The following is a 27,488-nucleotide window of genomic DNA, read 5'->3' on the forward strand; positions in this document are numbered from 1 at the left end:
GTCGCCTCTGGTGTACTCTGTGGTGTTGATTTTGCTATTGCTGTTTCATGAACGTGATTATAGGATCAGGTGTAACATGTGAATATAACATAACCTTAATCGCTAACATAAATATTTGTAAAAATGAGGAAATTGGGTTAAAAAAGGAGGCGTTTTTAATTCTTAAGCAATCGTTTTTATAAAGAAATTAAAAATGGCGAGCGAATCGGGTGAAACGATAACCCACAGGACTCATAGAGAACGTAATGCTGGTCGTAAAGCGGAGAAAAAGAAAGCGAAGAAGCAGCATGTAGAAGAATTATCAGATAAACAAAAAAATCCAAAAGCGTTTACATTTAATTCTGCAATTAAAGCAGAGCGACGGTTTAGGCGGAAACAAGATATTGAAACAAAAAAGCAGCATATACCATTAGTTGATAGAACACCTGTAGAACCACCACCGGTTTTAGTTGCCGTCGTTGGTCCCCCAAAAGTAGGTAAATCATTGGTAATTCAATGTCTTATTAAAAGTTATGTAAGACAACCGTTGACCAACATACTTGGTCCAGTTACCATTGTTTCTGGTAAGAAACGAAGAATTACTTTCATGGAATGTAACAACGACATAAACAGTATGATAGATATCGCGAAAGTAGCAGATCTAGTGCTCCTCCTAATAGATGCATCTTTTGGTTTTGAAATGGAAATCTTTGAATTTTTAAATATTTGTCAAGTTCATGGCATGCCTAGAATTATGGGTGTGTTGACGCATCTGGATTTAATAAAAAATGCAAAGCAATTAAAGAGGACCAAGAAAACGTTAAAACAGAGGTTTTGGACAGAAGTTTATGCTGGAGCAAAATTGTTTTATTTGTCTGGATTACTTCATGATGAATATTTACGTACAGAGATTAAAAATTTGGCAAGATTTATATCGGTAATGAAGTTTAGACCCTTGACATGGCGTTCCACGCATCCCTATATTCTTGCAGATAGAGTAGAAGATTTGACATCACCAGAATTAATAAGACAAAATCCAAAGGTTGATAGAACCATTAGTTTGTATGGGTATGTAGTATCTTGTTTATGTACGTATACAAATACCATTTTCTATCGTAATAAAATATTCATTTAACATTTTTGTAATAGGTACGTAAGAGGAGTTCCACTGAACAAAGAAACATCCATACATATTCCAGGATGTGGCGATTTAAAAATTAAGGATGTTAGCTTTTTGCCAGACCCGTGTCCTTTGCCAGAGGAACTGAAAAAACGTGCCTTAGTCGAAAAAGAACGACTCATTTACGCACCCTTTTCTGGAGTTGGTGGAATAGTTTACGACAAAGATGCAGTATATGTTGAATTAGGTGGCAGTCATTCTCACAAAGAAGAAGACGTGGGCTTGGTTGGAGCTTTAATGAATACGCAGGAGACGCTCGATCAAAAATTAAAACATAGCGAACTGCAGTTATTTAGTGACACTGCTCCGATAAAGTCGCAAGATATAAATGAAAATTTTGGGAATTATGTCGGAGAAACTGTAATCGACAATGGTAGAGTTAGAAGAAAGGTTTTGTTCTCTAATACTGAAACGGCAGAATCTTCCGACAATGTATCGGATGAGAGCGATCACGAAAATAACGACGAAGAAGAATCGGAAGAAATCCAGAAAAGTAACGACGCGGACGAAGTAGAAGATAATACTGAACTTGAAGAGATGCACGAAGATCGAGGTACGAAAAGAAAAAATAAAATATCTCGATTAGAAAATGTGAAACGTAAAAAGCAAGAGGCCGCGATAATTAATTCAGATCCGGAAGACAGTGATCTTGATGATACGAAAGAAGAAACTGATAATGTTAAAACCAATACCGCTTCAACGGAATCGAATACTACAGAAGTTTATCATTCTTTAAGTAAGGAATCTGATATCGCTATAAAAAATAAAATCACGGAAGCGTTAAGTAAATTAAATTCTGGCTTAAATAAATCTAACAAAAGACCAGATAGCGATAGTGAAAGTTTTGACGAACTTAGCGATACAGAGTCGCGAACTGGATTAGAAGTATACGATTCAGACAAGGAAACTGATTTTCAGCATGAAACTTTCGAAGATAAGAATTATGAAGAAAACGAAAATGAAAACGATGACGTAGAAGAAGAAGATGTAGAAATGGAAGATGAAGAAGAGGACGATGAAGAAATGAAAGGCGAAGAAACGGAAGATGAAGAAATGGAGGATGAAGAAGAAATTGCAGATGAATTAAAGTGGAAATCAAATTTAGTCGAGAAAGCAAAAGAAGCATTTGAAAATCGTCAACGAAACAATAAGAATCTAATGAAAATCGTGTACGGAGTATATGATAAAGCATACTTGCAAAAACAGGAAGTCGAGGATAATGAGGACGGAAACGATGATGAGAAGGAAATAGGTGGCATCTTTCGCGTAGTTCAAGAACAGCAAAAACAGAAAATACAGGAAAAAGAGGTACAGAATCAAGAAGAATCCGTATTCTTCACGGACACTCCACGAGATTGGTTGGCAGAAGAAAATAAGGTACTCGTAACGAATCGTTTCGTAACGGGAAAATGGAAAGACTCGGAAGATGCAGAGGAACTTCTGAAACTAGATGATATGGATGACGAAGAGTTGTACGGAGACTTTGAAGACTTGGAAACTAATGAGAAACACGAAGGTGAAGAATCAAAATCATCGATAACGGACGAGAAAGAAGAAAGGAGGAAGCTTTTGGAAAAGAAGAAAAAGTTGAAAGAACAATTTGATTCAGAGTACGATAACGGAGAAACAAAAACGTACTACGACGAGCTAAAATTAGAGGTGGAAAAGCAATCGAATCTGAACAAATCAGAGTTTGATGGAGTAGACGATAACGTCAGGGTACAGTTGGAAGGTTATCGCCCAGGTATGTACGTACGCGTCGAAATAGAAACAGTACCTTGCGAACTTATCACCCATTTAGATCCCACTTATCCATTGATTATCGGTGGGCTTTTACACGGCGAAGAGAACATAGGCTATGTACAAACAAGGATAAAAAAACATCGGTGGTATTCAAAGATACTGAAAAGCAAGGATCCATTGATACTGTCCATAGGTTGGAGACGATTCCAGACGTTACCAATTTTTTCGAAACTAGAAGATAATTTAAAAAACAGAATGTTGAAATATACACCAGAACACGTTGCGTGCATGGCACATTTTTGGGGTCCTATTACTCCCCAGAGCACAGGAGTTTTGGCCATTCAGGATGTTGCGACTAGGATACCAGGATTTAGGATAGCGGCAACAGGTTCGATCGTAGAGATGGACAAGAGCACGCAAATCATGAAAAAGTTAAAACTCACTGGTGTTCCGTTAAAGATTTATAAAAAGACAGCATTTATTAAAGATATGTTTAATTCAGTGCTCGAGGTGGCAAAATTCGAGAGTGCTAAGATAAAAACTGTATCCGGTATACGCGGTCAAATAAAAAAAGCAGTATCAAAACCTGAAGGATGCTTCCGCGCCACGTTCGAGGATAAAATACTCTTGAGTGACATTGTCTTTTGCCGAACGTGGTACAAAGTGGACGTCCCAAAGTTTTATAATCCTGTAACATCGCTTCTGTTACCGCCCGACGAAAAGAATCGTTGGCAGGGAATGAAAACAACGGGTCAGTTGAAGAGGGAGAGGAATATACGCGTGCCAGCTAATACAGATTCCATGTACACGCCTATTGAGAGAGAACCGAAAGTATTTAAACCATTGGTAATTCCTCGAAGTTTACAGAAAGAGCTTCCGTATAAGGATAAACCAAAATTAGGACCACATTCTGGTCTACTGCCACCCAAATTCAGAGATAACAGAGTTGCTGTAGTGCGTGAACCAAAAGAGGAGCATGTAGCGAAATTGATGACGATGATCCGAACTAATTATGTCCATAAGCAACGACAGCTGAAACAAGCTACGAAACAAAGAATAGCGGCACTTCGAACTCGGATTACTGCGGAAGAGGAACGTAAACTTAAGAGACAAAAAGAATTGAAAAAGCACGTGTTCAGAGAACTTAGTAAATTGGAAAAAAAGAATAAACGGTAATATTGTAGGCTATTCAAAATAAAGAAATGTTAAATTTCTATGTTTACTTTTGTATCAAACAAATTTGTTTGCTTTGTATATAATAAACGTTACATTTTCCATGGAGAATTGAAACGTACATATTTGTAAAATAACAAAAATTGTCAAAATACATTTTATTGTAAACATTTAGATAAGTTACAATAGAATTATATATTATGAAAATATATTATTAGTTCATACAAAATAATAACAACTTTATGCGTAATAATCTTATAATATAGCTTGCGATCCACGCCATGACGCGATGGTATGGTGTCCTGTTGAATAGTTATCTCCACCCTAAAATCAATTAGTAAACATGTTCATGTCTACACAATAATCCGAATGCGTTCGTAAACTTCCGTTCATTTTTTGTTACTTTAATCTTACCTGCGTTAACATTAATAATTCATCTTGCGTGTCCACGATTTTAACGGGAAACGGAGATCCCGGTACGAGAACACCTGCCCAACGAACTTCGACCCTATAATCGCCTGGTTCTGTTGGGTCATATCGACAAAGTATTATACGATCTTTTTGAGTTTCCCTTTGCATTTCTACTCTGAACGCTCCTTTAGGGCCTCGTACTCTTACTGTAAGCTGACCGGCACCAGCTCCACGTGTATCGCAAATAAATCGTGATTGAAACGTTGCTAATACTCCGTGTTCGATTCCTGGCCCATAAACTCGAACCTATAATTGGAAGCATTTTTCAATCGATTAGTTTTCGTCGAAATAAAACTATATTTCTTTTATTACGCTTAATCCCACTACATATAACTACCTTTGAAGCATCAGGTGCTCCGGAAACACGTAACGTAAAAGGAGAACCCGGAACATGTTCTCCGGCATATTTTATAGTCAACGCATGACGTCCAGCTTCTTGAGGTTTCACGTTTAAAGTGAATGTTGCATCGCCGTGATCATATAATTCGCAATATGCTACTTTATGCGGCCCCACACAATGTGCCGTTAATTCACCTAGACATTGAGAAATATTCGCGTTTTAAATATACTAGTAAGTTTTAAATTTACACCTTACGAGATCAATTTACGTACCAGGTCCCGCACGTCTTGTATCGATAAAACTCCTTATTTCTTGTCCCACGATGCCATGTTTTAATCCATCCCCGGAGCAAATAACTCGCGATGCATCAGCCGCACTCGTTACGTTTATCTGTAAAGGACATCCTTTTAACTGTCTTCCATTCCAAGACACAGTCATTAAAAGAGGATCAGGAGTTAATGGTATGTAACTGGCTCGATAAACGCTGTCTCCTGAATAGAAAATTAAAATCATATTTTAAATAGAAATGTATCATTGCTAGAAAACCTAACAAACTACTTACCTAAATGTTGCAACATTACATTAAGTTCATTGGTTGGTGAAAAAAGTTGCACTTTAGGTGTTCCACTACCGGCTTGAGAGCCGTCTATAGTGAAGCTAACTTCTTCTCCGCATTTAGCTGACGTTAAACCTCTTCCCCTCAGCAGAACTCGACTTGTATCTTGGATAGGTGGCTAAAAATAAAAAGAAAAGGCATTAATTATTTCGAACTGATATAATGTTTAATTAATGCGTATATCATGTACCTCGAGATCTTGAACAATTGCTAATTTTGGGACTCCTGGAAATGGTACGCCGTTGAACAATATTTCTAAACGATACTCTCCACCATTTAATTGCGGCGGAATAAGCTTCAGTCTATTATTTGACGTCATTTCAAAAGATAACGCATGATCTCCTATTTTCCCAGAAAGTTCACCAGGTCCTGCTTCGGCGGTATCGAAACTAATTTTATTCGAAGGATGTAATTTTAATCGCCCTAGATCGTCGCATACGGCCGACCAACCACCTTAGTGAAAAAAGAAAAAATGTCTTTAAATATTCTTAGTCTTTTCATTTTTTTTTTATTGTAAATTATTATTTACCGATTACGCGAAGATTTCGTGTGTCTATAATTTTTGGATGCCACGGAGATCCAGGAAGTTGTTGACCGGCGGAAACTACTCTAATATCAAATACTCCAACTTCAGTTGGTATATAAGATACGTTCCAAGTACCAGGATTAGCTCCAGCTTCAATGATCGCTTTCGAAACACTATCCGGGCCATCAACCTAATCCCAAACAGATAGTACTCATAGAACTCAAAAATATAAATTGAAAAGTTTATTCATTTATTTATCGATACCTGAACTGCTGGAGGACTCCTTGTACCAGTAACAATGAAATGTGCAGCTTTATCTACGTGACCGCTTAGTAATCCTTCTCCTTTTGCACGAGCTTGTCCAGCTGCATCAACCGTACACATTACCGGGCTATCAGGTATATGACAGCCTCCTAGATACGGGAAACGTAACAAGACTTAATTTCTACGCCCAAATATAGTTAACGTTTATTAAGATAAAGATAAATCTTACCGTATGTAATATTAATCATGTAAGTGCCAGGTACACTAGGAGAAAATTCAATCATTTCAGCACCGTCATTAAGAGGAGTAACTTGTAATGGAAGTTCTTGGCCTAATGGACTTGTTGCTACTACATCCAAGTCCGCTATTCCAGCATCCGACTTTATTACTGTAATTATTTATGGACACAAACATAATGAAATAATGTTTTAACTTGTTACTTCGAAACGATACATATAATATGTTTATAATACACCGAACGTACCATATAAATTTATTTCAAATACGTACTTTTAAATGCAATATGATCATGTACAGATACTGTCATAGGACCAAGTTCTTGTAGTTTTACTTTAGAAACGTCGAAAGCTTGACAGAAGAAGGGTGAACCTAAGACTGGTTTTGCACCTTGCAAAACATCAATTTTGTATGTTCCTGATGGAATAATATATTTTTAAAACAGTGTTACGAGTATCATTTTAATTTTTATCGATTTTTCTTAACACTCACCAACAGTATTTGTAGTAAATTCAGCAAGCAAATTTCCATCTCGGTGTTGATAGCATCGAACTGGTACTGCATTGCCTTGAGGTCCACTAATTACAACATCAAATTCTTTTCCAGGGCGTCCCAATGTTTCAATAGTAAAAGAAGTTACTTTCCCGACACATGATTGGTACAGTCCTAATCCTGTTGCCGTTACCTCTCTTCCTCCAGTTGGACTACGAACTGTTACATCTAAGGGGCTACCTAAAATGAAATTACACGGTAAGTAACGTAAGATAAGCCCAGAAAGGAGAAAGAAACAGCTAATATTTGTAAATGTACCTGATATGTGAACTTCGTTATATTTTATATGAACCCTATGAGGAGCTGCTCGTGTAGGATGAAAAATTATTTCATAAAGACCATTTTCTCCTTCTCTGACAACGCTATCGACATCAGATCCGGCAGCGCGTACATTTACGGACAATTTTCCAGGACCAGCTTCTTTTGGTGCAACCACTACGCGTAAATTATTTATAAAAAAGAAGAGTGTCTCTCACACGTGTGTCTAGAACTATATCTATCATACCTATAATAGTACCAGGTCGGTGGCAAACTACATCCGACACTTCTTTTATCACTATTTTTCCTGGATCGAAAGCTTGAAGAGTTTGAGAACTAATCATCTTGTGTCCGTCATTAAATATTACACTGTATGTTCCAACCTGCCGTGTTCGAATTTCTACCCGATATAAATTTAACGATAATTTTGTCAACGTGCATGGAATAATTATACCGTCAGGACCTATTATTAAATATGTTATTTAAAAACATATCAGGCTTAAAAGTTAATACTACGAAAATATATTACCAGTTACTTCAGCAGATACAGGTCCCTCTAGACCCGGCATTTCTAAATCCATGTATGCTGTATTACCAACTCGAATCATAGATGGTCCATCTAACATAGTACTAACTACTGGACATTTAAATGGACTTCCTAATGAACAATAATAACAGCCGTTTATGATCTCATTACTATTAACGTTAATTAATAGAGAAAGACTATCTAAATTACAAACCTGGTACGTTATCATCGTTAAAACTGATATTAACGTAGTGAGTGCTAGTAGTTTGAGGAACAAATGTTACATCATATAAGCCACGTGCACAAGCAACTACTTCGGCTTTAACTGTATTATTTTCTGTACTAACTACTAATTCCAATGTGCCTTCACCAGCTTCTGCAGCATCGACTGTAAATGTTGTTGCTTGGCCCAATAATGCTTCCGTAAGACCCGATACGTGTACCTATACCAGTTTGTATTAAATTATGTTATCGGATAAACGATTTCCAAACATATTAACTAAATTACCTTTGTAACGTCATAAATGTTACAAGCAAATGGAGATCCCTTCACATGTTCGCCATCCACTAGTACACTGATATTATGTCTGCCTACTTCCATCGGTACAAAACTAATATTATATTTTCCATCCACAGGTTCTATTGTAATAGGAAGCGATATGTTTGATGGAGGTGTGACAATTACGTCACAGTTAGTTAAAGGAGCTTGTGGATCTACTGTGAAAGATATCAATTGTTTTACAGCTCCCATTTTTAAACTGTGACCTGAAATTATAGCTTGGCCGGCACCGACCACTTTGCAGCTGAATGGCGAGCCTAAAAATAAAGAGACATTTAATATTACAGAACAATTGTATACATGTGTAGTAATAATAAACAATTACATACCCGGAACAGGTTCTCCATTAAAACGAACACTTAGACTGTGTACAGCAGCTTCTTGAGGTTTGAAATTAACTCTAAACTTTGCGTTTCCTTCACTTTGTACATAATTCGGTACATTTTTACCATTTACAGCAACAATGATTTCAAGATTACCGGCACCTGCTTGGCTAGCATTAACTAAAATTTAAAAAAAATGTACATAGATAAATTAGAATGAAAGTATAATAAATTATTATAGAAAAAGGTACCACTTACTGCTAAAGAAAACTGGTTTCCCGACAACACCACTGTTTATGTCTGTTACCTTTACTTTATCTGCGTTATAAGCTTTTACCAAGAAAGGACTACCTTCGACATGCGATCCATTTAATTTCACTTCAACGCTATGATCGCCTATCAATATTATATATGTATATATTTTGTTCATACACATAGTTTTTCTTATATTCGAATAGAATTTTCACGTACCGACATCTTTTGGTGTAAATCCCGCGGTATAAGAGCCATGTCCACTTTGTTTAACATGAACCGGTAAACTTTCTCTCGTAGGTGAAAGAACTTCTACTGCAGGTATCCCTAAAGAAGTATCTGCTTCTATCGAAAATGTTGTCAAACGATTTACAGATACTTTCTCAAGCCCTTCGGTGATTATTACTTTTGCCGTATCGCTCACCTAACATTTTATAAACAATTACTCTTTTCTTATATTCGTACTTTTCTAAAAAAATGACGATATAATACCTGACAGCTAAAAGGGCTACCAGGTACATCTTCTCCATTAAATCTCAAGTCCACAGTATGTATAATTGGCTCCCTGGGTGTAAAAGATATTGCATACGTGTGTGGTCCTTGTGCTTGAGCAGATGTAGGTACACGACCACCATTTACCGTTACTTCCAAGTTACCTGGTCCAGCCTGACTAGTTTCGACTAAAATGGAAAAGAAAAAAATATTCAAAAAATTGTGACCTTTGGTGCCCATATAATGTACCTTAAAACATTTCGAAATATGAAGACAATACCTAAGAAAGTTACAGGCATTCCTATAACACCATATTTAGCATCCTTTACTTTGATAGCAGTCACGTCATACACTTTGCAGCTAAATGGACTACCAATCACAGGAACATTCCGATGGCTTACCGAAATTCTATGTTCTCCAACTACTCTTGGGGTAAATGCTACGCTGCATGTTGTGTCTTTGTTGTCAGTGACTTGAGCGGGTACGGCCTGTCCGTTGGGTCCTATCAAGTCCGCCGGTTAGTTGTTTAATACAATTTAGTCAGCCAACTACTAAGGTGGATCAGCAGGACACCAAAAGTAAATGATCAGGGGTTTACGCGCGTTCGAAAAGTTTTCTTTTGATGTTAAATTTTCAATTGCAATAAGCAATATCTGATTAAAAATGCAATATATATCTATATGAATTGTTATGACAAAATGATTGCTAAAAATGCATAAATATGCGCTAAGTTCGAAAAAAAGATTAGTTTAATGGTAATAAAAGGTATTACGTGGTAATTAATTTTAGATTAATGGTTAATTAATTGTACGTCTGTTACTGAATGTTATTATGATATCAGAATGATATGAACAGACTAAAATGAAACCAAAATATTTGAAAATTTAGAAAATCGTCAGCAATTAAGAGATCGATTTTGCATTGTTGATTTTCTTTACTTAAAAACTAAATATGTACTACTCAAATAAATGATAGCACTGGCACATTGATTAAAGCAATGTATAAAACATCAATTTCAAAAACTATACTCGAGTACCACGACAATTATGAATTAAAATTATAAATGCATAGCACCATATAATGGGTGTCGCACGTGTAATACATATTTTAATTTGGTTCGGTAACAAAAATTGAAATAGTGAAATGTTAGTCACCGCTTTAATAAATTATCTACTAAAGTGGAACCAAAGCCCAAATAATATTTTAAGGTGGTAACTAACGATTAAAAAGAGAACAGTACGAAAAACTATCTCTATGCAATATTTTAGAAGATGTTATGTTAGAAACCCACCACCAATTTATTTATTATATTCCATTACTAAGATAAGAATGAAATTAGTTTTGTTTGAGAAGTCTAGTAATGTCGTAGTCTGAAAGCTGGCCGACCTGCAACAAAGAGAGAATTGCTCTCAAGCTAAAGATTAACAAGATAGAAAAACACAGAGGTAGAACTTCGTGCAAGTTTCCACCATAATTAAGACACAAAATGTGAACTAAATGAATTATTAAAAACAAACAAAAATTCAAGAACTTTACATGATGGTGGTAGACGAAACATAGAAGGTGCTTATATACTTTCGGTCATCGGTGAAACCACTGTGCGTAAGTTGTAAAAATTTTGTAATATTGGATTAGAATGTTAGATGTAAAAGAACATCGATCTTAAAAAATAAGATATCACCGTAAAGGAAGTGATATTTGTGCAAAAATAATAAAGATACAAATTTGAATTGAAAGATATGCATGCGCTATACACACACAAACACATAATCGAGGTAGAATATTAGCAATAACACAAGAAGAAAGAGAAATAGATTTACCTTCAACATTAACTTCTAAATCTTCCAAGCTACCGGCAACATTACTGACGGTAAGATAACTTTGTCGTCCTAACCCAGCACTGCTCAATGCCTGCCCACTCACTGTTACATGACTATCACCACCTACCCGAGTTACAATCGGGCAGCCTGGTACAGTTCGTTTATTGAAAGCTATGTTTATGATATGCTCACATGCTTCAAATGGTACGAAGCTAACTGAGAATCGAGCATTTCCTTGTGGCGTGACTTGTGTAGGTATATTCTGACTACGAGCTGATATTGTAATTTCTAGATTTCCTTCACCAGCCTGACTCGCATCAACTACAGAAGAAGAAGAATATACAAAGGTCTTAAAATAGTTACATTAATTTATTTTAAAATAACTTCTACTTTGATATTTCTTCTGCTTACCGGTGAAATGCGTTGGCTGACCGACACTACCTCTAGCAACAGGGCCTATCAGTACTTTATCCGCATTAAATGCTTTAGCTAAAAACGGTGTGCCATTTACAGGATGACCATTATATTCAACACTAATCGAATGAACGCCAACGTCTTTTGGAGTGAATTCTGCTGTAAAACCACTTTTTATGTCTCCAGTTACTTTAACAGGTAATTCACTATTTGGCCCTGGAAAATATTTATTTAGTACTTTATAAAATTTATCAAATTACAAAATCTCAATGCATAACAGAATTTTTACCACTAACCTCTTACAGAAACTGCAAGTTCTGCACTCCCACTGCCATCAACCCCCATATGAAAACTAGCAGGTTGGTCCACTGGGATTAATTCCAGATGATTTAAGCTTAATGTTACTCTACTCGTGTCAGATACATTACAAACAAAGGGGCATCCTTTCACTGCTTCTCCATTGAATTTTATATCAATGTAGTGTGGTTTAGCAATTTCAGGCGTAAAAGATACGAGACAACAACCTCCTCCTACTACCTGAACATGATTAGGTACCTCTCCTTCGTTAATAGAAATTTCAAGTTGCCCTTCACCAGCAGCACTAGCATCAACTATAAAATGAAGACATGAGAAAAAGTAAAGTATTCTTAATTATTAAACATCTATAATTACCTCTAAATTGGCAGGCATGTCCTACAACAGCACTAGGTATATCAGTAACTTGAATTAAACTGCTGTTGTACACCTTAGCAACGAGGGGTCCTGCCGGTAGCTTCTGTCCAGCGATGGTTACTTCCACAAGATGACTGCCTACATCTACTGGAGTGAATTCAACTCGAAACTCTCCAAGGCGTCCTGGCTCTTCATTAATTTTTGCTGGTATATGTCTCTTAGAAGGTGCTGAAAATAATTATTATACATTGGCAAAAAGAAGTTTATAATTATGTATGATTTTGAGTACATGTATTATTTTATTATTCACTTACTTATAATTTGAACATCAATTTCATTACTATTAAAACCAAGAGCAGAAAGTTCAAAGAGTGCAGGACTACCGGCAGGGACCAACCTTATGGAATCCCCAATCACTGACATTTTTGGTGCTGGCATGATGCCTACTCGCCACGGTGATCCTATTAATTTATTAATAATATTATAACTACATAAATATTCGATAAATAATACAAATAAATTACATGAAATATGTTTCCTTAGATTTACTAAATTATATAAAACACTGCACTAGCACAAAATCATATTTCATACACAGCATTTAATTATAGTAGAAGAATTTTTTAATTATTACATGCTAATATAAGATACCGAATTATTCGAAACAACAAAATATTTGTTCGCAATCACAGTATTTTGAATCAAATTCTAGTTTTCCGGAAGTACAACGTAACTCCAATCAAATGCCTTCTAACCTTCGTACCTGATATAAGGACACGCGCAGATCACAGACAAGAAATAACTTTCATAATCATCGCGGGAAAGTTCATGAAGCTAAGTTTATTCAAATTCTAGGAGAAAGAAGCTAATATTTGCGTAATTATGTGTAAGATATGGAAAACTAAATTACCCTGATCACCCTTGATCTTAGATTAAAAAACCTGAAAAACGCTGAAAACCTTAAAGGAAAAATGAATGTACAACTTAATTAAGTTATGGATGTACTAAACTCCACAACGTTGTTAATAAGACACACTATATATCGATTAATAATAAAATTCCATTATGGAATACACATCGATCTCGGCCATAAGCACGAACAGGTATCGAGTTTTCACAATTGCACGCAAACTAATATGATTATACGACGACTTTCAACAAACACTAATTGCGAATGACTCTCTCGGAAATCCATTATGATACAACTTTTTAAAGGAGGCAGAAAATAAAACGAGTTGAATAGTTTAAAAGAGCCGAAGAATTTTGTAATGTCGATTTTCTTGACGAAGAAACGTCAGCAGGTTGCGATTCACGACAGACTCAAACGAGTCCAGCGACGGGACAGAGCGTAGCTGCCACTGCGGGCTATGGGTTGCCGTTCGGACCCAAAACCAGGACCGTATTTTTCTCGGTGTACACACAACGAGTGTACTATTACTTTTTTTATATTTATTCTATATTAAACCTTAACAAACATTCTTGCTAATTTTGTTATGTTATTATTATATTATACCTCAGTCATAACAATTTAATTTATAAACTTGAGTTTTCTAAATAACTATACGAATAAATGAGTTGTAACCAATATTCGATAAAACTATTTATTTGATCATTTTTACCAATATTTAGAATATGGAGCGGAAAATTTTTAGTTTTCTAAAAATATTGTTTTCGAAGAAAATGAATGATTAGTTGTGAATTTGTATATAATGTTACAACTTTGTATAATATTAAAATGCCAAATAATACACGTTAACAACAACTATTATAATGAATTTAAGGCGGGAGTTTAAAAATATGCTTTATATTCGAAAGGATAAAGGATAAAATACTTATTAAATCGGGAATCCGTTAACACGGACGACAAAGAAATGAAAACGCTGAAAGATCAGTATATACAAGTTTATTTTAGTCACTTTTGGGTTTAGATTCGATTTAAAAAATTATTCAACGTAGAACGGGGCGTTTAAAGAACATAATACGATCATGTTCTCCCCATTCGTTTCTTGCTCGTTCAACCGGCTACAGTCTATACTCTATACGTTCACGAGATACCTGATCTGCGTATTTCGATACCTTAAGGTCGGCCGCAAATAGAAATCTCACTGTTTGCATTCAACATTGACTTACTTTAAAGTAACCAAGATAAAAGAAAGAGTGTCATCTATAATCGAGAATGATCGATGATCGGTATAGTAAAGAAAAACGTTAGAAACGAAAGTGCAATCGTCTATTCATCAAGATTCTAATTAATAATCGAGTTCCAATACGGAACGCTCGACTACGCGAAACGCATGTCAAAACAAGTCTTGTACGTATGCAACGCGACTCGAACTAGAAAATGTTAGGAATGTGTCGTGAACATACGCGTTTGATTCAATGGTGTTCAAGTTCGCATTCAACACTGAGAAACCTAAAAAAGTTAGTCCTGCCAATTGTCATATTTTGACAAAATCATCGTTTCGTCTATCGCAAGAAAGGTCAAAATAGAAACATGTCTTTGCTGTGCAAATAAAAAGTGTATAAAAAAAGGAATTCCTGATACTTTTTACAGGTTCAAGTTCATGTACGTTAAAGATAACATTAAGCTATTTTATTTTCATTGAGAATCACTTTGCGCTACATTCTTAACGAGAAGAGTTAGGTTGAAGAGACTGTGGCTCAAGAATTGCTGCATTCCCCAACATAACGGGTCGCACAGAAAGTAACTCGTTTAAAAATTTTCGAAAAAGCCTTTCGTTTCTCTATCGAATATTCCGGATCTATTGTTTGTTCGAACATAGCTGAAAACCCATCGCAAATAGTTAGGGACAAGCTATCGTTTATACGAGAACAAATTGAAATCAATTGAATTGAATGAGTGTTAGCAAATGCGTATATACATATACTACCGCGTTGTTTCCTTGAAGCAATTGTGATTCAACTTTACAAGCGTGGGATTTATCGATACTATTAATATTTCATAACATCTTTCTTATGCAAAATCGTTTGTTACTGTTCATTGAAATCGTCATATTTTTAGGACACGAATGAAAAATCATATAAAGAATGCGATTATAAGAATTAGATACTAATTCTTTTTATTTCATATTGATCATCAAAAGCAACAAACTTATGTAAGAGTAATATACTATAGTTTGCTTTGTCGCTGCACGAATGGTAGCATAATTAACGCATAATCGATACTTTCATAGTCGATATGTATTCTCATCAAGCGATACGGTGATTTGCGCGTCATAACTAACTGGTAATTTTAATCATTGACTTCATGAGCAAACTTGCCCGTAATATCGGGGAAACAAGGCATGTGCCTTAGGACTGGCTTTTCGATTTAGAAATCGAAAAATTCTTACTTATAATAAATTAGAATGAAATCTAATTTATTTTGAACATATTAAAAATTCGTATCGATATTACAAAACCTTTAATCCGGATGATTAAAAGTATGCTCAAATTGATTTAGAAAGAATTTCTAAAGAAAAGTTAAAGAAGCCGAATTGGGACGCTCGTAAGTAGAGAAAGACAAAGCAAGTGGAATAGGGAAATTAGCAATGTCGTGTCTGACACGGTAAAACGCATAAGAACGCATTCCACGTGTCACCATGCCATAAGTTATTTGGCGAACGAAACAACCGCAAACATTTCTTCCTCGATAACTAATAACGGTGCAGGGCATGCACGGTCTTGCATAAGATTACACAAAAACGGGACTGTAATTAACGAATCCTACGAATCATAGGAATGTTACGATCGTGTATGTACCAATAGAAGATTCTCGTTATTAAAACGCATCGGCGAAATAATTTGCATTTACTCGTGACATTACGAATGCGATTCCATGTTGTATAACGATAATTATTATTTACATTGTTTCGTCTAATTAATACGTACAAGTATGAGAATGAAATCGAAAAATTATGTGATAGATTATAAAAATCATTGCGAGCTGGCACGAACAGGAATTATATTTACATGTACGTAGGTAGGGATCGACTATCCTTGTTCCTAACCAAATACGTCTATGAGCGTATAACGACTTTACCATCGTGACCACACCTACGATCTTCACGATATTCCTTTTTAGCTGATAATGTACGAATATTATGCAAACTGGTCGCTAATACCGCTAGATAAAAGCATTAACTGCTTTAATGTCACGTTGATCGTCCGTGACTGCTAACACCGAGCTGCACAACGTACGTTTAAAAAGAGTGTCTGATACGGAATTCAATATTTATCCGTTATGAAAATAAAATTGTATCAATATTTAATAATTGATCTCTGATTTAACGGAACTCGGTGCAATAAATATTTTGAAACAGCTCGGTGTTGATGCATGAAACACGTTAAGCACTTAATAGAACTCTAACAAACTTTCTTATAACATTGTAGGCCACGTGCAACGTGCAATTACAATTGCGGAATGCATTTCTCTACGCAGCATCTAAATATGTAATATTCTTTGTAGATTTGCAATGACGTAGCGTGAATCCGGTTAAAAGTTGGACATCTGTAATAAACTGGAATAAACGGCATAACAAGAAATTATGTCGATAAATAGGAAAAAGAATACTTCCATATTAAAAAAAGATATTATCTGTTTCTTAAAGTTTGTATTTTCCATATTAACTACCTGGAGGCCTATTTGTAACATCGAGGAAAGAAATTATTAAATAAGATAACTAAAGTACGATATTATACGGTAACATTGTATAACGAGATTATTGAAATAGGCATAACGTGTACACTATGCTTCGTTAAATAAACGAAAGGAAAAAAATTCAAGAAGGAAAGGAAACGATGACGTCGTATATGTGTCAGTGGAACATCACGTGGATGCGTGAAATCGTAAGTCAATGACCTGACCGATGACCTGAAGCAGGCATTAGTACCTCCCCATCAAGCGGTGGGGGAACATTTTAAATAGGTACTTTCATCAAGATAGAAAGGGAAATAGTATTTATCAATACAAAAATTAAATCCTTGTTGTCGATCATACGGTTGACAAATGCCAAGTATTATACAATAACTGTAGATAAATACATCTTTGAACAAATATATCCTAGTATATGACTACCACGATCGTAGGACTTTGTCAACTGATAAATTACTTTCGCTAAAATATTTCTTTTACGATTAATAATAGTTTATGATGACAGAGTTAAGACGAAAGTTGCTCGATGAATGGAAACGAAGCAACTATTTCCGTGTAAAAAAGATAATATTTCCATTCAGTCTTTCAGGTTTATAAATACTTAAAATCTTACCGTTCAACGCATCCTTCTCTGCATTTTATTTATAAATGTAAAAATAACAATGCCTTATTTGAAATTCGATCTTAAGTTTTACTAATATATTACGTATACGTATGTAATTATGCATATGCGTACATAAGAAAAAGAGACTTACCGGGGACAACTTCACCGTTGAATGTCATCTCTACGAGGTGTACAACAGCTTCGTGAGGTACAAACGATGCCAAAAATCGTTGGCTACCTAACGCCCTGACAAAACTAGTTACATGACCACCATTTACGAGAATTTCTAAATTTCCAGATCCGGCTTTAGATCCGTCAACTACAAAAGAAATATGAAAAATATATTTGCAATAATATATATATGAACTATGCAATATACATATTTTATTTTATAATAATATTTATAATATACTTTAACACATACTTTCAAATTCGACTGGTTGATTGACAACGCCATTCGGAATGTTCCCAATTTGGATTGCACGCGCGTTATATGCTTGTGATCTGAAGCAATAACCGATTCAATTTTATTTATTTATCCGTAACACGTTATTCTAGTAGTTTTATTATCTACAAACCTAAAGGGAGAACCTTGGATATGTTGGCCATTTATTAGAATCTGAATGATATGTTCACCAACTTCTTCTGCAATTATCGTATACGTTAAGCCCCGAAGAGTTGATTTTTGCACAGGAATTGTTTTGCCATTGGGACCTGAAACGAATCATTAACTTTTTTATCAACAGATGTTACGATTTAATATTTATATTATTTACAGAGTATCATAAAAAACTCACCAGTAACACTGACAGCAATTTTATTTGGATCTACGCTTGAATCAAGAGTGAAGGTAGTCGGTCTGTGTATCGGCAGCATCTCTAACGCATTTCCAGTTACAAGTTCAGAAGATCTTCCTTGCGTCGACGAATAATTGGAAACACCGTTGTCGAGATATCGTTCTTGCGTTCCATCTGTCGTATCCACGCCTTTGTAATAATTATTAGTTTTATTTTTAAGAATTCCGTGCGTTTGTACCTGCGTTCGAGCATTGTGGTTTTCGTTGTTAAATCTTTGAGACGTGCCATAATCGGAAGTTGAAAGTTTTTGATTTGAAACGTAACTGGAAGAACTGTGATGCGTGTGCGACATATTCTTTGAACTATAATTCTGTGTATTCTTGCAATTATTATTGAAAAAACTCGAGGTATTCGAGGTATCTTCAAATGTGGCTGAACTATTGGCCAGATTCGCGAGGGATTCTAGGCTACCATAAGATAACAAAGATTTTGTTTTTTCGATAGCATCCCATGAATCTCGCCTCGAGGTTCCACCAACCATCGATGACACTCTAACGTTACTACTCGTGTCAACGGTTCCATTATCCATAGAACTTTTCCTATTGAAACTATCCCTGTCGTTGCTTCTTGGACTGAAACTCCTATTAACTGGACTTTGCGTCGCGCTGCGATATGCCATTGGACTTTGAGTCGGTGATCGAGATCTCTTCAAAGATCCGGAGCTATAAATTTCCCGGGATTCCTTAATAATTGGCGAATATCTTGAGCCATACGTAGTCGGACTTGGATTGGGAGAACGAGATCTATTTACTGTGTTTGACGCGTAAACGTCCTTTGATTCTTTTACAAAACTAGGACTTTGTACGGTCGGAGATCTCGACTGATTGTACGTCGTACTCGAATACGTTTCTTTCGTTTCTTTGATCATGGATGGACTATGTAGATTTCGCGAAACAGGACTGTGACCATGATTCGGAGATCTAGCTCGATTAAACGAAGTCGATGTATGATACGTTGAATTAGAGTTGTCTATCGAATAATTGTTCGATGCTTTATACACGGAAGCAATCTGACGTACAGGAGAATAATCGCGCGCGTGTTGAGTAGGGCTCGATAATTTATACGTTGGCGAAGAATAGGTTTTTTGTACAGGACTGGACCGATCTGTTTCCACCGCAACGTTTAGACCGTTCATTCGTCTTTCTAACGAAGATAATTTGGTTCTATCAAGGCTAGACGTAGATTCCTTTGACCTTCTCGATCCTTTTTGAGTCCCCACTCGGATAGAAAACGGAGAGCCTCGAACATCGGAACCATTGAAGTATACGTAAACTCTGTACTTTCCGGAATCAGATGGGACAAATATCACCCGATACTGCATGTGTCCAAAATCTTCTATTCTAAAGGCGACGGACTGTTTATCGTGAACTAAATCTATTATTACGTCACCAAGACCTCCGGTTCCTGTTGCATCGACAATGAATGAAAATGGTTGACCGGGCATAGCACCATCCGTGTCCAATAGCTGCAAATATTTATCGAACATCATAATTGTTCATTGAACGATATTAAAAATCGGTTTACCTTTATCCCATTGGGATCAAATACGAAACAGGTAAAAGGTCCGCCCTGTATATGATTTCCTTTATGAGTTATCGCGATACTCCACTCTCCTGTTTCATCGGGTTGAAAAGTGGCGGTATGTACGCCATCGTTTTCTTTAACTGGACACGACAAAGATCTTCCAGTTGGTGACCATGCAGTTACATCAATGCCATCATGACTAGTTCCTGAAATGTTTATTTTACGCAATTTCGATATATTTATTGTCTGTGAAAATGTTATTTCATCGGGTACAATGCTCACCGTAACTATTGACTAGAACTTCGACGATGGATCCTATAGCGCACGGATCCATGCCAGGTGATTTTATTTTAGTCAAAGGAGGTAAAACTCTAAAATAATAAGGGCATCCATCTACTAACTCTCCGTCATTATACACCATTAACTGAAATATAGATGGTAAACAATGTTATTTGTTAATTTTGTTTATATATTTAAAATTAGTGACACGAACTTTGTGCATTCCAACTTCCGTAGGTACAAAGGTTCCTTTGCCATGAACTCCGTTCCAAGTGAGCCTACATTCTACTCGTCCTGTGGGACTTATTATTTCCCCACGTACTTCCCTTGTATTTACCTCTTTAGTAAGAATTTCCAATTTAAAGTGTGCCTGAAGATAACGAATATTATTAGTCAACATTCGTTAGAACATTTTCTTATTTTATCTTTAATAAATAAGTATGTTAACGATCACGGCACAACTCATTGCGACGATATTTTGAAACAATACAAATTAGCGCGAAACAACAGTTAACGAACTAACCGGTTGTTGCACCCGAGCGGAAGTGCTGTCTATGTGCACAACAATTTGTTTGCTCGCTTGAGGGCGAGGCTTCACCCATTGAAAGTATGCCGCATACGCCATAACGCCTAAATGTTCTACGTTCTGATCAGCCATGTCTTTTGCCTTGAGAATAGGTTCCACGCCTAGTTTCTTACCTCCGTCGATACCTTCGAGGAAATATGAGAAAAGTCTGATATCACGTTTAGAAATATAAATAATTCGTATGCCAAGAGACAAATTAGACGATTATATCGATGCTTACCCATTTGTATATTATGTTCCCATGCAGAAGGGTCAGTGTTGATTTTATTATAAGCTGGAGCAGGCCCGCCCAAATTTCTGACGATACTGCACAAAACTCTACCATCGTTCCAATCAGTCTGTAGGGATTGATCGGATAGTAAAAAGACACGTTTATCCTAACCGTGATGTTAACGAGCGAATGCTCACCGTAAAGTTTTGTACCGAATGGTGAGGTAATTGCGAGTTAACCCATTGCAATGTCGCATGAAAACCCGGTGAACCTTCTTTCATGAAGTACGATAAGTAGGTCATTCCCGATAGTTCGTCCAAATATGGAGATGCAAGGTACTCTGGTTCCAGTACCATAGGTATATCGAATTCGCGTTTTGAAATCTCCATAGCTTTCCGACAATTGTATACGCTGAGAATGTAACATAATTATTACAATTCCTGAATTTCATTCTTCAGAAATTTATTCTTATACCTGTCATTAGGATCAAGTTGACGCCAATGAGGGAACAGACCTGGTTGACAATAATCGAGCAACGCGCTTAGATATACTCCAGAGTTCCAGTCTGTTGTAAAATTGTTTACTCTGCATTCTGGTAAAACAGCCTGTAAATAAATTCATTTTTTATATGCTGTGTAAAATGGAAGAAATTATAAACGAAGGTATATAATGTTTATTACGCATCATATTCGGCAAAATATCCCGCTCAACAAGTATATTTTTTCTTATATATATGTTTACATCGAGATTGTAGTCGCGATGCGGCAAGGTTATTTGTGCAATTACGTATACCGACCTTGAGCCATGCCAGCATGAGTTTCCTTGGAGGGAACTTGGACTTGCCTATTTGGTACCGTACAATGAGTGACCATATTAGACCAAGGATCAATTTTAAGTTTCCATTGACGATATCAACGTTACCTGCAACAAACAAAATTCAAACGATAACTTTCCATTGTTGATAAAAAAATACTATTTTTTTCCATAGAGTTGAATCTTGCTCGTAAAAAAACATACGCCGCGATAATTGAACTGATCAATCACGTGGCACTCATTAAAATCCTTTGAAACGATACTCATTGTCAATATCACAGTAACACCTGGCAGATTCAACGCAATTTAGAAATGTTCGCCTATTGTAACGTAATCTAATTCGATGCCGTTTTCAATTCAATTTAATTCAATTAGACGCGTTTTACTTCAACGGGATTCCGATTTATGATCGTTTACGCTAAACGAACACGAGCAAAGGATTTGCTTTTGTTGTACGTTTTTCTTCATTTACTTTAAGCGCACATTGACACAACGTCGAGTAATGTCGACGACATTCTATTGTAAAAACATGCATAAATAATATGAGGACCTGTATTTATTCAATGATATCGATCTTTTCCTACGTTTACGCATCAAATTAGATAAATAAACTATTTTAACTTTTGTCCAAAACAATATGTAATAGAAAGCTTCGGAACATCAAGATCTGGCAGTGTGGAAAAGGTCATTTAAATATCAGTGGAACGCGTTGGACAATTCCTCTATGTTAGAGGCAAAAATGGGTATCGAAAAAGCGATTTATCCATACGTAGACTAAAGCTTCCAGGCATTTGCGTTGGAAAAACATGACTCATTACATACATAGATTTACATATTATTACATGTATGAACGGAAACGTTTAAAGAAATGCTTTCGGAAAAGAATTTATTGCTCTACCGGAAATTGCTAACATCGTACATTTGTATTATTATTACGTAATTAATTGTACGAGTATATTAACTTTTCCTCGTTTATATTTTCCAGAATGAGCAGCTCTTTTTATTTCCGCAAGAATCTCGATCAAGATATTAACGCATTCTTGTTCCAACTCGAAAATATTTCTTTTAGCTTGTATATGTGTATGATTAATCGCTGACGCGTCGCTTTATCGCTCATACATTGGAAATTAAATTAATCGGTGGTTAGAGGGGTGTAATTGTAATGGTACTGAACGGTCTCGTAGGCGCCGAGTGAACACAAGAAAGGCAACGACCTCGAAGTTCAATTTGCAAGCAGTGACGTGACAACTGTATATTTTTTTTCTTTCGAAATATAATTGCAATGTCTTGCTTATGAATTAGAAATTACTATACACTAGAACTCGTTAATAAATCTTATGCAACGTTTCGTAACGATGGTCCACATTTAATTATGTTATCGACACATGGACTCGTAAGAATAAGCTACGTGTTTTTTTCCTAAAGTGTTTTACTATTGCCATTAACTATTGCGTTCTTTATTCTATAGTATACAAACCCGATTATTTTTGGTTCATGATCACCCGAAGATCAACATAGACGTACATGGGCTTATGTCATTGAATTTACCTTCTCATGGATTACAACGTTGCGACAATAGAAATGCAGTTGTACGTAACTTCGTTTAAAAAAGCACAGGTGACCTTAAAGTATGCAAAAAATGATCTTAAAGAAAATGAATCTTATGTCAAAAGTGCACAAAAAGAAAAATGAATGTCACAAATCAGGTGATCCATAACTTGAGAATTTCGAGACAAAGATAAACAAATGTTAAGACTTTTGCTATATCAATATTTAAAAATAAAAAAAAACAATGTAAAGATTTAAATAAGTTAACTCACCGATATTGACAAGTTTTACACCGTCGGCTTCGATGGCTTGAAGAGCGGTCGATACGTTTTCCAAATGATGATGCTGATTAGCCGGTCTAGGATTCCATCGCGGCAAACGGCGTTTAGTGAGAACTTCTACCAAAGCGCAAAGTCGAGTACCATCTCGAAAATCTTCGGCGAGATCGATTACAGGACCGTCAGCGATATCTGCGGCATGCTTTAGATGTTCGTTCACCCAATTTCTAAACGTGTTCGCTTGAATTTCTACCCATAGATCTTCGTGTCCTTTGATGGGCATCCCTTTGGCTGCTGTGCCTTCCGCGGACCGGGCTACCAAACCCACCAACTCCTCGGGTCGTAATTGTTCGGTCAATTCCATTTTTGTTTCTTTCATTCAACATTACACCACGCGGCCACTTATTACTATCGACGCGGCTAATAACCAATAGATCTAAGGTAAAAAAGAAACTCCAATTACCAACAACGTTGGTCAACCGAACTGAATAAAAAAGTGGCTATCAGTGGCGGTCGAACCTATGCCGATACATGCTGATGATATTTATACGATTCGTACATCATATCGAAGTTTTTGAGAAAGTAAATATCAATTCTTTTTCGTATCTACGGTTCCGATACTATTTGCTATTAAATCGATGCTGTATCGATCCTAACTCTGGTTATTGTCGAAAGACATAGAACGCGTTCGAACGATTAGTCGTCTCTGTCGAAACAATTGGAACGTTAACCATAGGTCAAGTAGGCTGATAAATGATATTAGCCACGCTATGAAAATTATATTTCAGGCTTCAATTTAGTAATAATTGACAATATCATGCATTTTCGCATAAAAGAATATTCGGTTAGTCACAATACTCTAGTTACTTAAGATGAGATGAATTCGTTAAAAAATTTCTCACGGTGAAAGTGTCTACGCGTCTACGCGAACACTGCAACATCTCTGATCATCGATGTATCTTGGCAGTTCGCACATATCCTTTAAACTGAATAACTACCACAGCTCCGCTATTTCATACGAATTCATTGAATCTTGTACAGTTACAGTCGGGAGAAAAGAAACAAGAAAGCGTAGAAAAGATATACTTCATCCACTTTTTTCTCCTTCTTTTCCATGAAAAGCATTCTACAGGAAAAATCGAGAGACCGACCGACATGTAAGATACATATATTCAGTAACGAATAAAAATATTGATTATCGATGCTAAGACATCCTAAGACTGCTAACACATGATACATTAGCGTGACATCAGCTACACGTGCCGAAGGTATTGCTTCGAAGCGCTACGCTGTGTTATGACATCACTGTTGTCTTAAAATCCTGTTCAACCGATGAAGCTTGCGTAAGTGCGTAAAAATTTTATACCGAAATGAGTAAATTTCTCGACTAACCGTGCTATCGATTTTCGTCCTTATTTCGACGTTAGACTCGGTTACATTAAAATTGTAATTCGATACCCTAACTCGAACACGAGACACGTGACGTGCAATTTTAAGCAAAAAAAAAAAAAAATCAGATAGAACGACGGAAACAAAGGCAAACTTGACTGCGATTAAACTTACTGACAGAGTTGGCTTATGTTCAAAGTAAATTAGGCAAAACACATTTCTGGTAAAACAACTTATTTAACATTATTCTGTACATAATGTAGACGGAACAAATAGCAACGTAACGATAACGTATTACGAAAATTCGATTAATTATAAGAATATAAAAAAGAGTGAAACACGTTCTTCTTCCACTATTTTACGTGGGAATCTTCAATAGAGCACTGATAGATATCGGTATTACACGCTTGCGCCTCTGATGCTTGCACGCACAAAATTCAGCTCTTTTTCTAACACTTTCACCGTATATGATTCTTCACACTTTTTTTTAACTAAAGTTCACTTGGTATATTTATATATTTCAGTATCGATTGAATTCCACTGAAATTTTGGCAAAAATCTCGAATAATTAAACGAGATCGTTTCTGTCAACCGATCAAAATTTTCCCGAAAACGATAACGTCCGTTTTCAGAAGAAAAATCGTAGATTTCAAGAGAAGTACCGTCGATTGGCCAATGATCGATGAATCGACCAATCGAAATCTTCGGCAAAAGAGCGCGATTTAAGGTTGGTTTGTTTAAAGAATACACAAAAAGGGATACTGTGAAAGTATTTAAAAATCTGAATCGTGAAGAATAACGTTTCACTTTGTCGGACTAAAAATCTTAGGCACAAAGCACGTTCACGTAATGGACTCACATAATTAAAGATGTAAGAATGTTTGGCATGTGAACCGATATTTACGTCGACTGTTCTGTAAAGAGGCTTCTTGGACACGAAATTTCATAAAACTATTCCTCGATTTATGCAATGTTCTTTTCGACAGAGCTCACTTCTTTAATCAATCATACCAGAATACTTCGGTGTGGTAATAAGCTACACGAGAAACGCCATTTTTGGTCTCAGAGATTTCCGGATCGTGCCGTTGCCGACGAGTGTTGTTCGACGTGCATGAGCTCACTGAACCGACATGAAAATCCCCTTCTTCCACGCCGCTCGACACAATCGCTTTCCAAGACCGTTGGAACACACGATTGTAATGAACATAGTTATGTACTTACCACCTTTGGGCCCTATATTTCCGACTGTATTTTCAAATGGATACAAATATTCTTTAGTTATTAGGAAATACGATTAGAGGGAAATAATCCATCAAATATTGAAAATAAAGTAAACTCGTAAAAAACATTTATTTCGTCTTTTTTGATTTTGACACTGGTGATATCCACATCCTGAACTACATTCGATCCTTCATAAGTTAATAGAAATATTTGTCAACATTCAAATACTTAAAATTCTACAGATATTTATCTATTTCTGGCGATTTCTTTATAACTAGGTAAACACCCTATTTGTTCCGCATTGATACTTTACTGAAATTGTTACTAGATCACGCAAATTATTCCGCAAGGTGGTGGCACCTGTCGGATTCAAACTAGTCAGGTAGTCTAGATACAGGCGTAAATGAGACGAATTAATTATCGATGTAATTCAAAGTATCCCATTAAATAAATATTCATTTAATTCGTTTAGTAAAATTTCATAATTATACTTAACTTGTAATACATCTCTAATGCCATTTCGTTAGAAAAAGATTTGGATATTTAAACAAAATTTATGTGTAATATAATTATTCGAAAATATGAATAAGTCGTATAAATTTGAATTACACGTAGTAAACAGGCTGTAGGATACAAAACAAAACAGAAATGATTTCAATAATGACTGTAATTGATCCGATATTCTTTACCAAGCATTGAAATCTCCGAGTGACTGGTAAGCAAAGCCTTTAATCTACGTGTGTGTCCGTTACATAATTCAATTATAATTTCTGATTGTTTCATCGTATTCTATACATTTATAGAATTAAAAAAATCATTTCTATATAGTAAATAATACTTTCAATATATAATATAATAAATAATACTTTCAATGTAATGCGACATCGATCACTACTCGCGTACTTTTATATTTTATGATTTATATACTTGTTATATTTTTTGATATAATTCACGCATATTATAATAATAAATATAAATATTTGTTGAATTCTTTTTACATGTTTTAAAAATTGTATCGTAAAGCTGAAGCTATCTTTTTTATCAACAACCGAAAAGTTAGAAAACTTCTTTACCTACGCAGCGTTATTCGGATGTGATTTTAATCCCTAAAAATATGTAACTACCGG

The 27,488-nt window shown here is 35.8% G+C and overlaps 2 protein-coding genes and 2 long non-coding RNA genes across 9 annotated transcripts; 3 read left to right on the plus strand and 1 right to left on the minus strand.

Annotated features, from left to right (window-relative positions):
* On the plus strand, positions 1-4,758 carry LOC100876332 (ribosome biogenesis protein BMS1 homolog). Its single transcript, XM_012293973.2, has 2 exons — positions 1-1,047; positions 1,129-4,758. The coding sequence occupies exons 1-2, from the start codon at positions 194-196 to the stop codon at positions 4,076-4,078; spliced, it is 3,804 nt and encodes a 1,267-aa protein (XP_012149363.2). The 5' UTR covers positions 1-193; the 3' UTR covers positions 4,079-4,758.
* jbug (filamin-type immunoglobulin domains fbug) lies at positions 4,219-26,303 on the minus strand. 6 transcript variants are annotated; one of them, XM_076529032.1, is made up of 40 exons: positions 26,152-26,303; positions 23,746-24,187; positions 21,909-22,033; positions 21,587-21,717; positions 21,310-21,523; positions 21,122-21,239; positions 20,839-21,026; positions 20,530-20,685; positions 20,319-20,460; positions 20,037-20,242; positions 18,453-19,977; positions 18,234-18,369; positions 18,080-18,159; positions 17,807-17,974; positions 12,712-12,858; positions 12,398-12,625; positions 12,022-12,336; positions 11,723-11,941; positions 11,312-11,632; positions 9,772-9,993; positions 9,492-9,679; positions 9,219-9,423; positions 9,006-9,143; positions 8,754-8,927; positions 8,374-8,681; positions 8,080-8,308; positions 7,869-7,997; positions 7,587-7,802; positions 7,340-7,516; positions 7,022-7,261; positions 6,803-6,946; positions 6,522-6,680; positions 6,293-6,441; positions 6,032-6,218; positions 5,693-5,955; positions 5,449-5,620; positions 5,159-5,377; positions 4,884-5,080; positions 4,490-4,792; positions 4,219-4,399 (listed from the first exon to the last, which is right to left on the minus strand). In XM_076529032.1, exons 2-40 carry the CDS (start codon positions 24,128-24,130, stop codon positions 4,331-4,333), a joined length of 8,892 nt encoding a protein of 2,963 aa, XP_076385147.1. In that variant the 5' UTR covers positions 24,131-24,187; positions 26,152-26,303; the 3' UTR covers positions 4,219-4,330. The 6 variants fall into 6 exon arrangements, 4 of the variants coding, with proteins under 4 accessions (XP_076385147.1, XP_076385146.1, XP_012149359.2 ...); XM_076529031.1 differs by having other exon boundaries at positions 26,000-26,290; XM_012293969.2 differs by lacking the exon at positions 26,152-26,303 and adding an exon at positions 25,315-25,671.
* Positions 14,157-17,480, plus strand: LOC105663645 (uncharacterized). Its single transcript, XR_013037333.1, has 2 exons — positions 14,157-14,963; positions 15,420-17,480. It is a non-coding gene; the product is annotated as an uncharacterized LOC105663645 (long non-coding RNA).
* LOC143263999 (uncharacterized) lies at positions 24,415-26,488 on the plus strand. The gene is made up of 2 exons (XR_013037334.1): positions 24,415-25,094; positions 25,665-26,488. It is a non-coding gene; the product is annotated as an uncharacterized LOC143263999 (long non-coding RNA).
* The last annotated feature ends 1,000 nt before the right edge of the window (positions 26,489-27,488 follow it).

Source organism: Megachile rotundata, chromosome 2 (assembly GCF_050947335.1).
Source record: "Megachile rotundata isolate GNS110a chromosome 2, iyMegRotu1, whole genome shotgun sequence".
NCBI classification, from domain to species: Eukaryota; Metazoa; Arthropoda; class Insecta; order Hymenoptera; family Megachilidae; genus Megachile; species Megachile rotundata.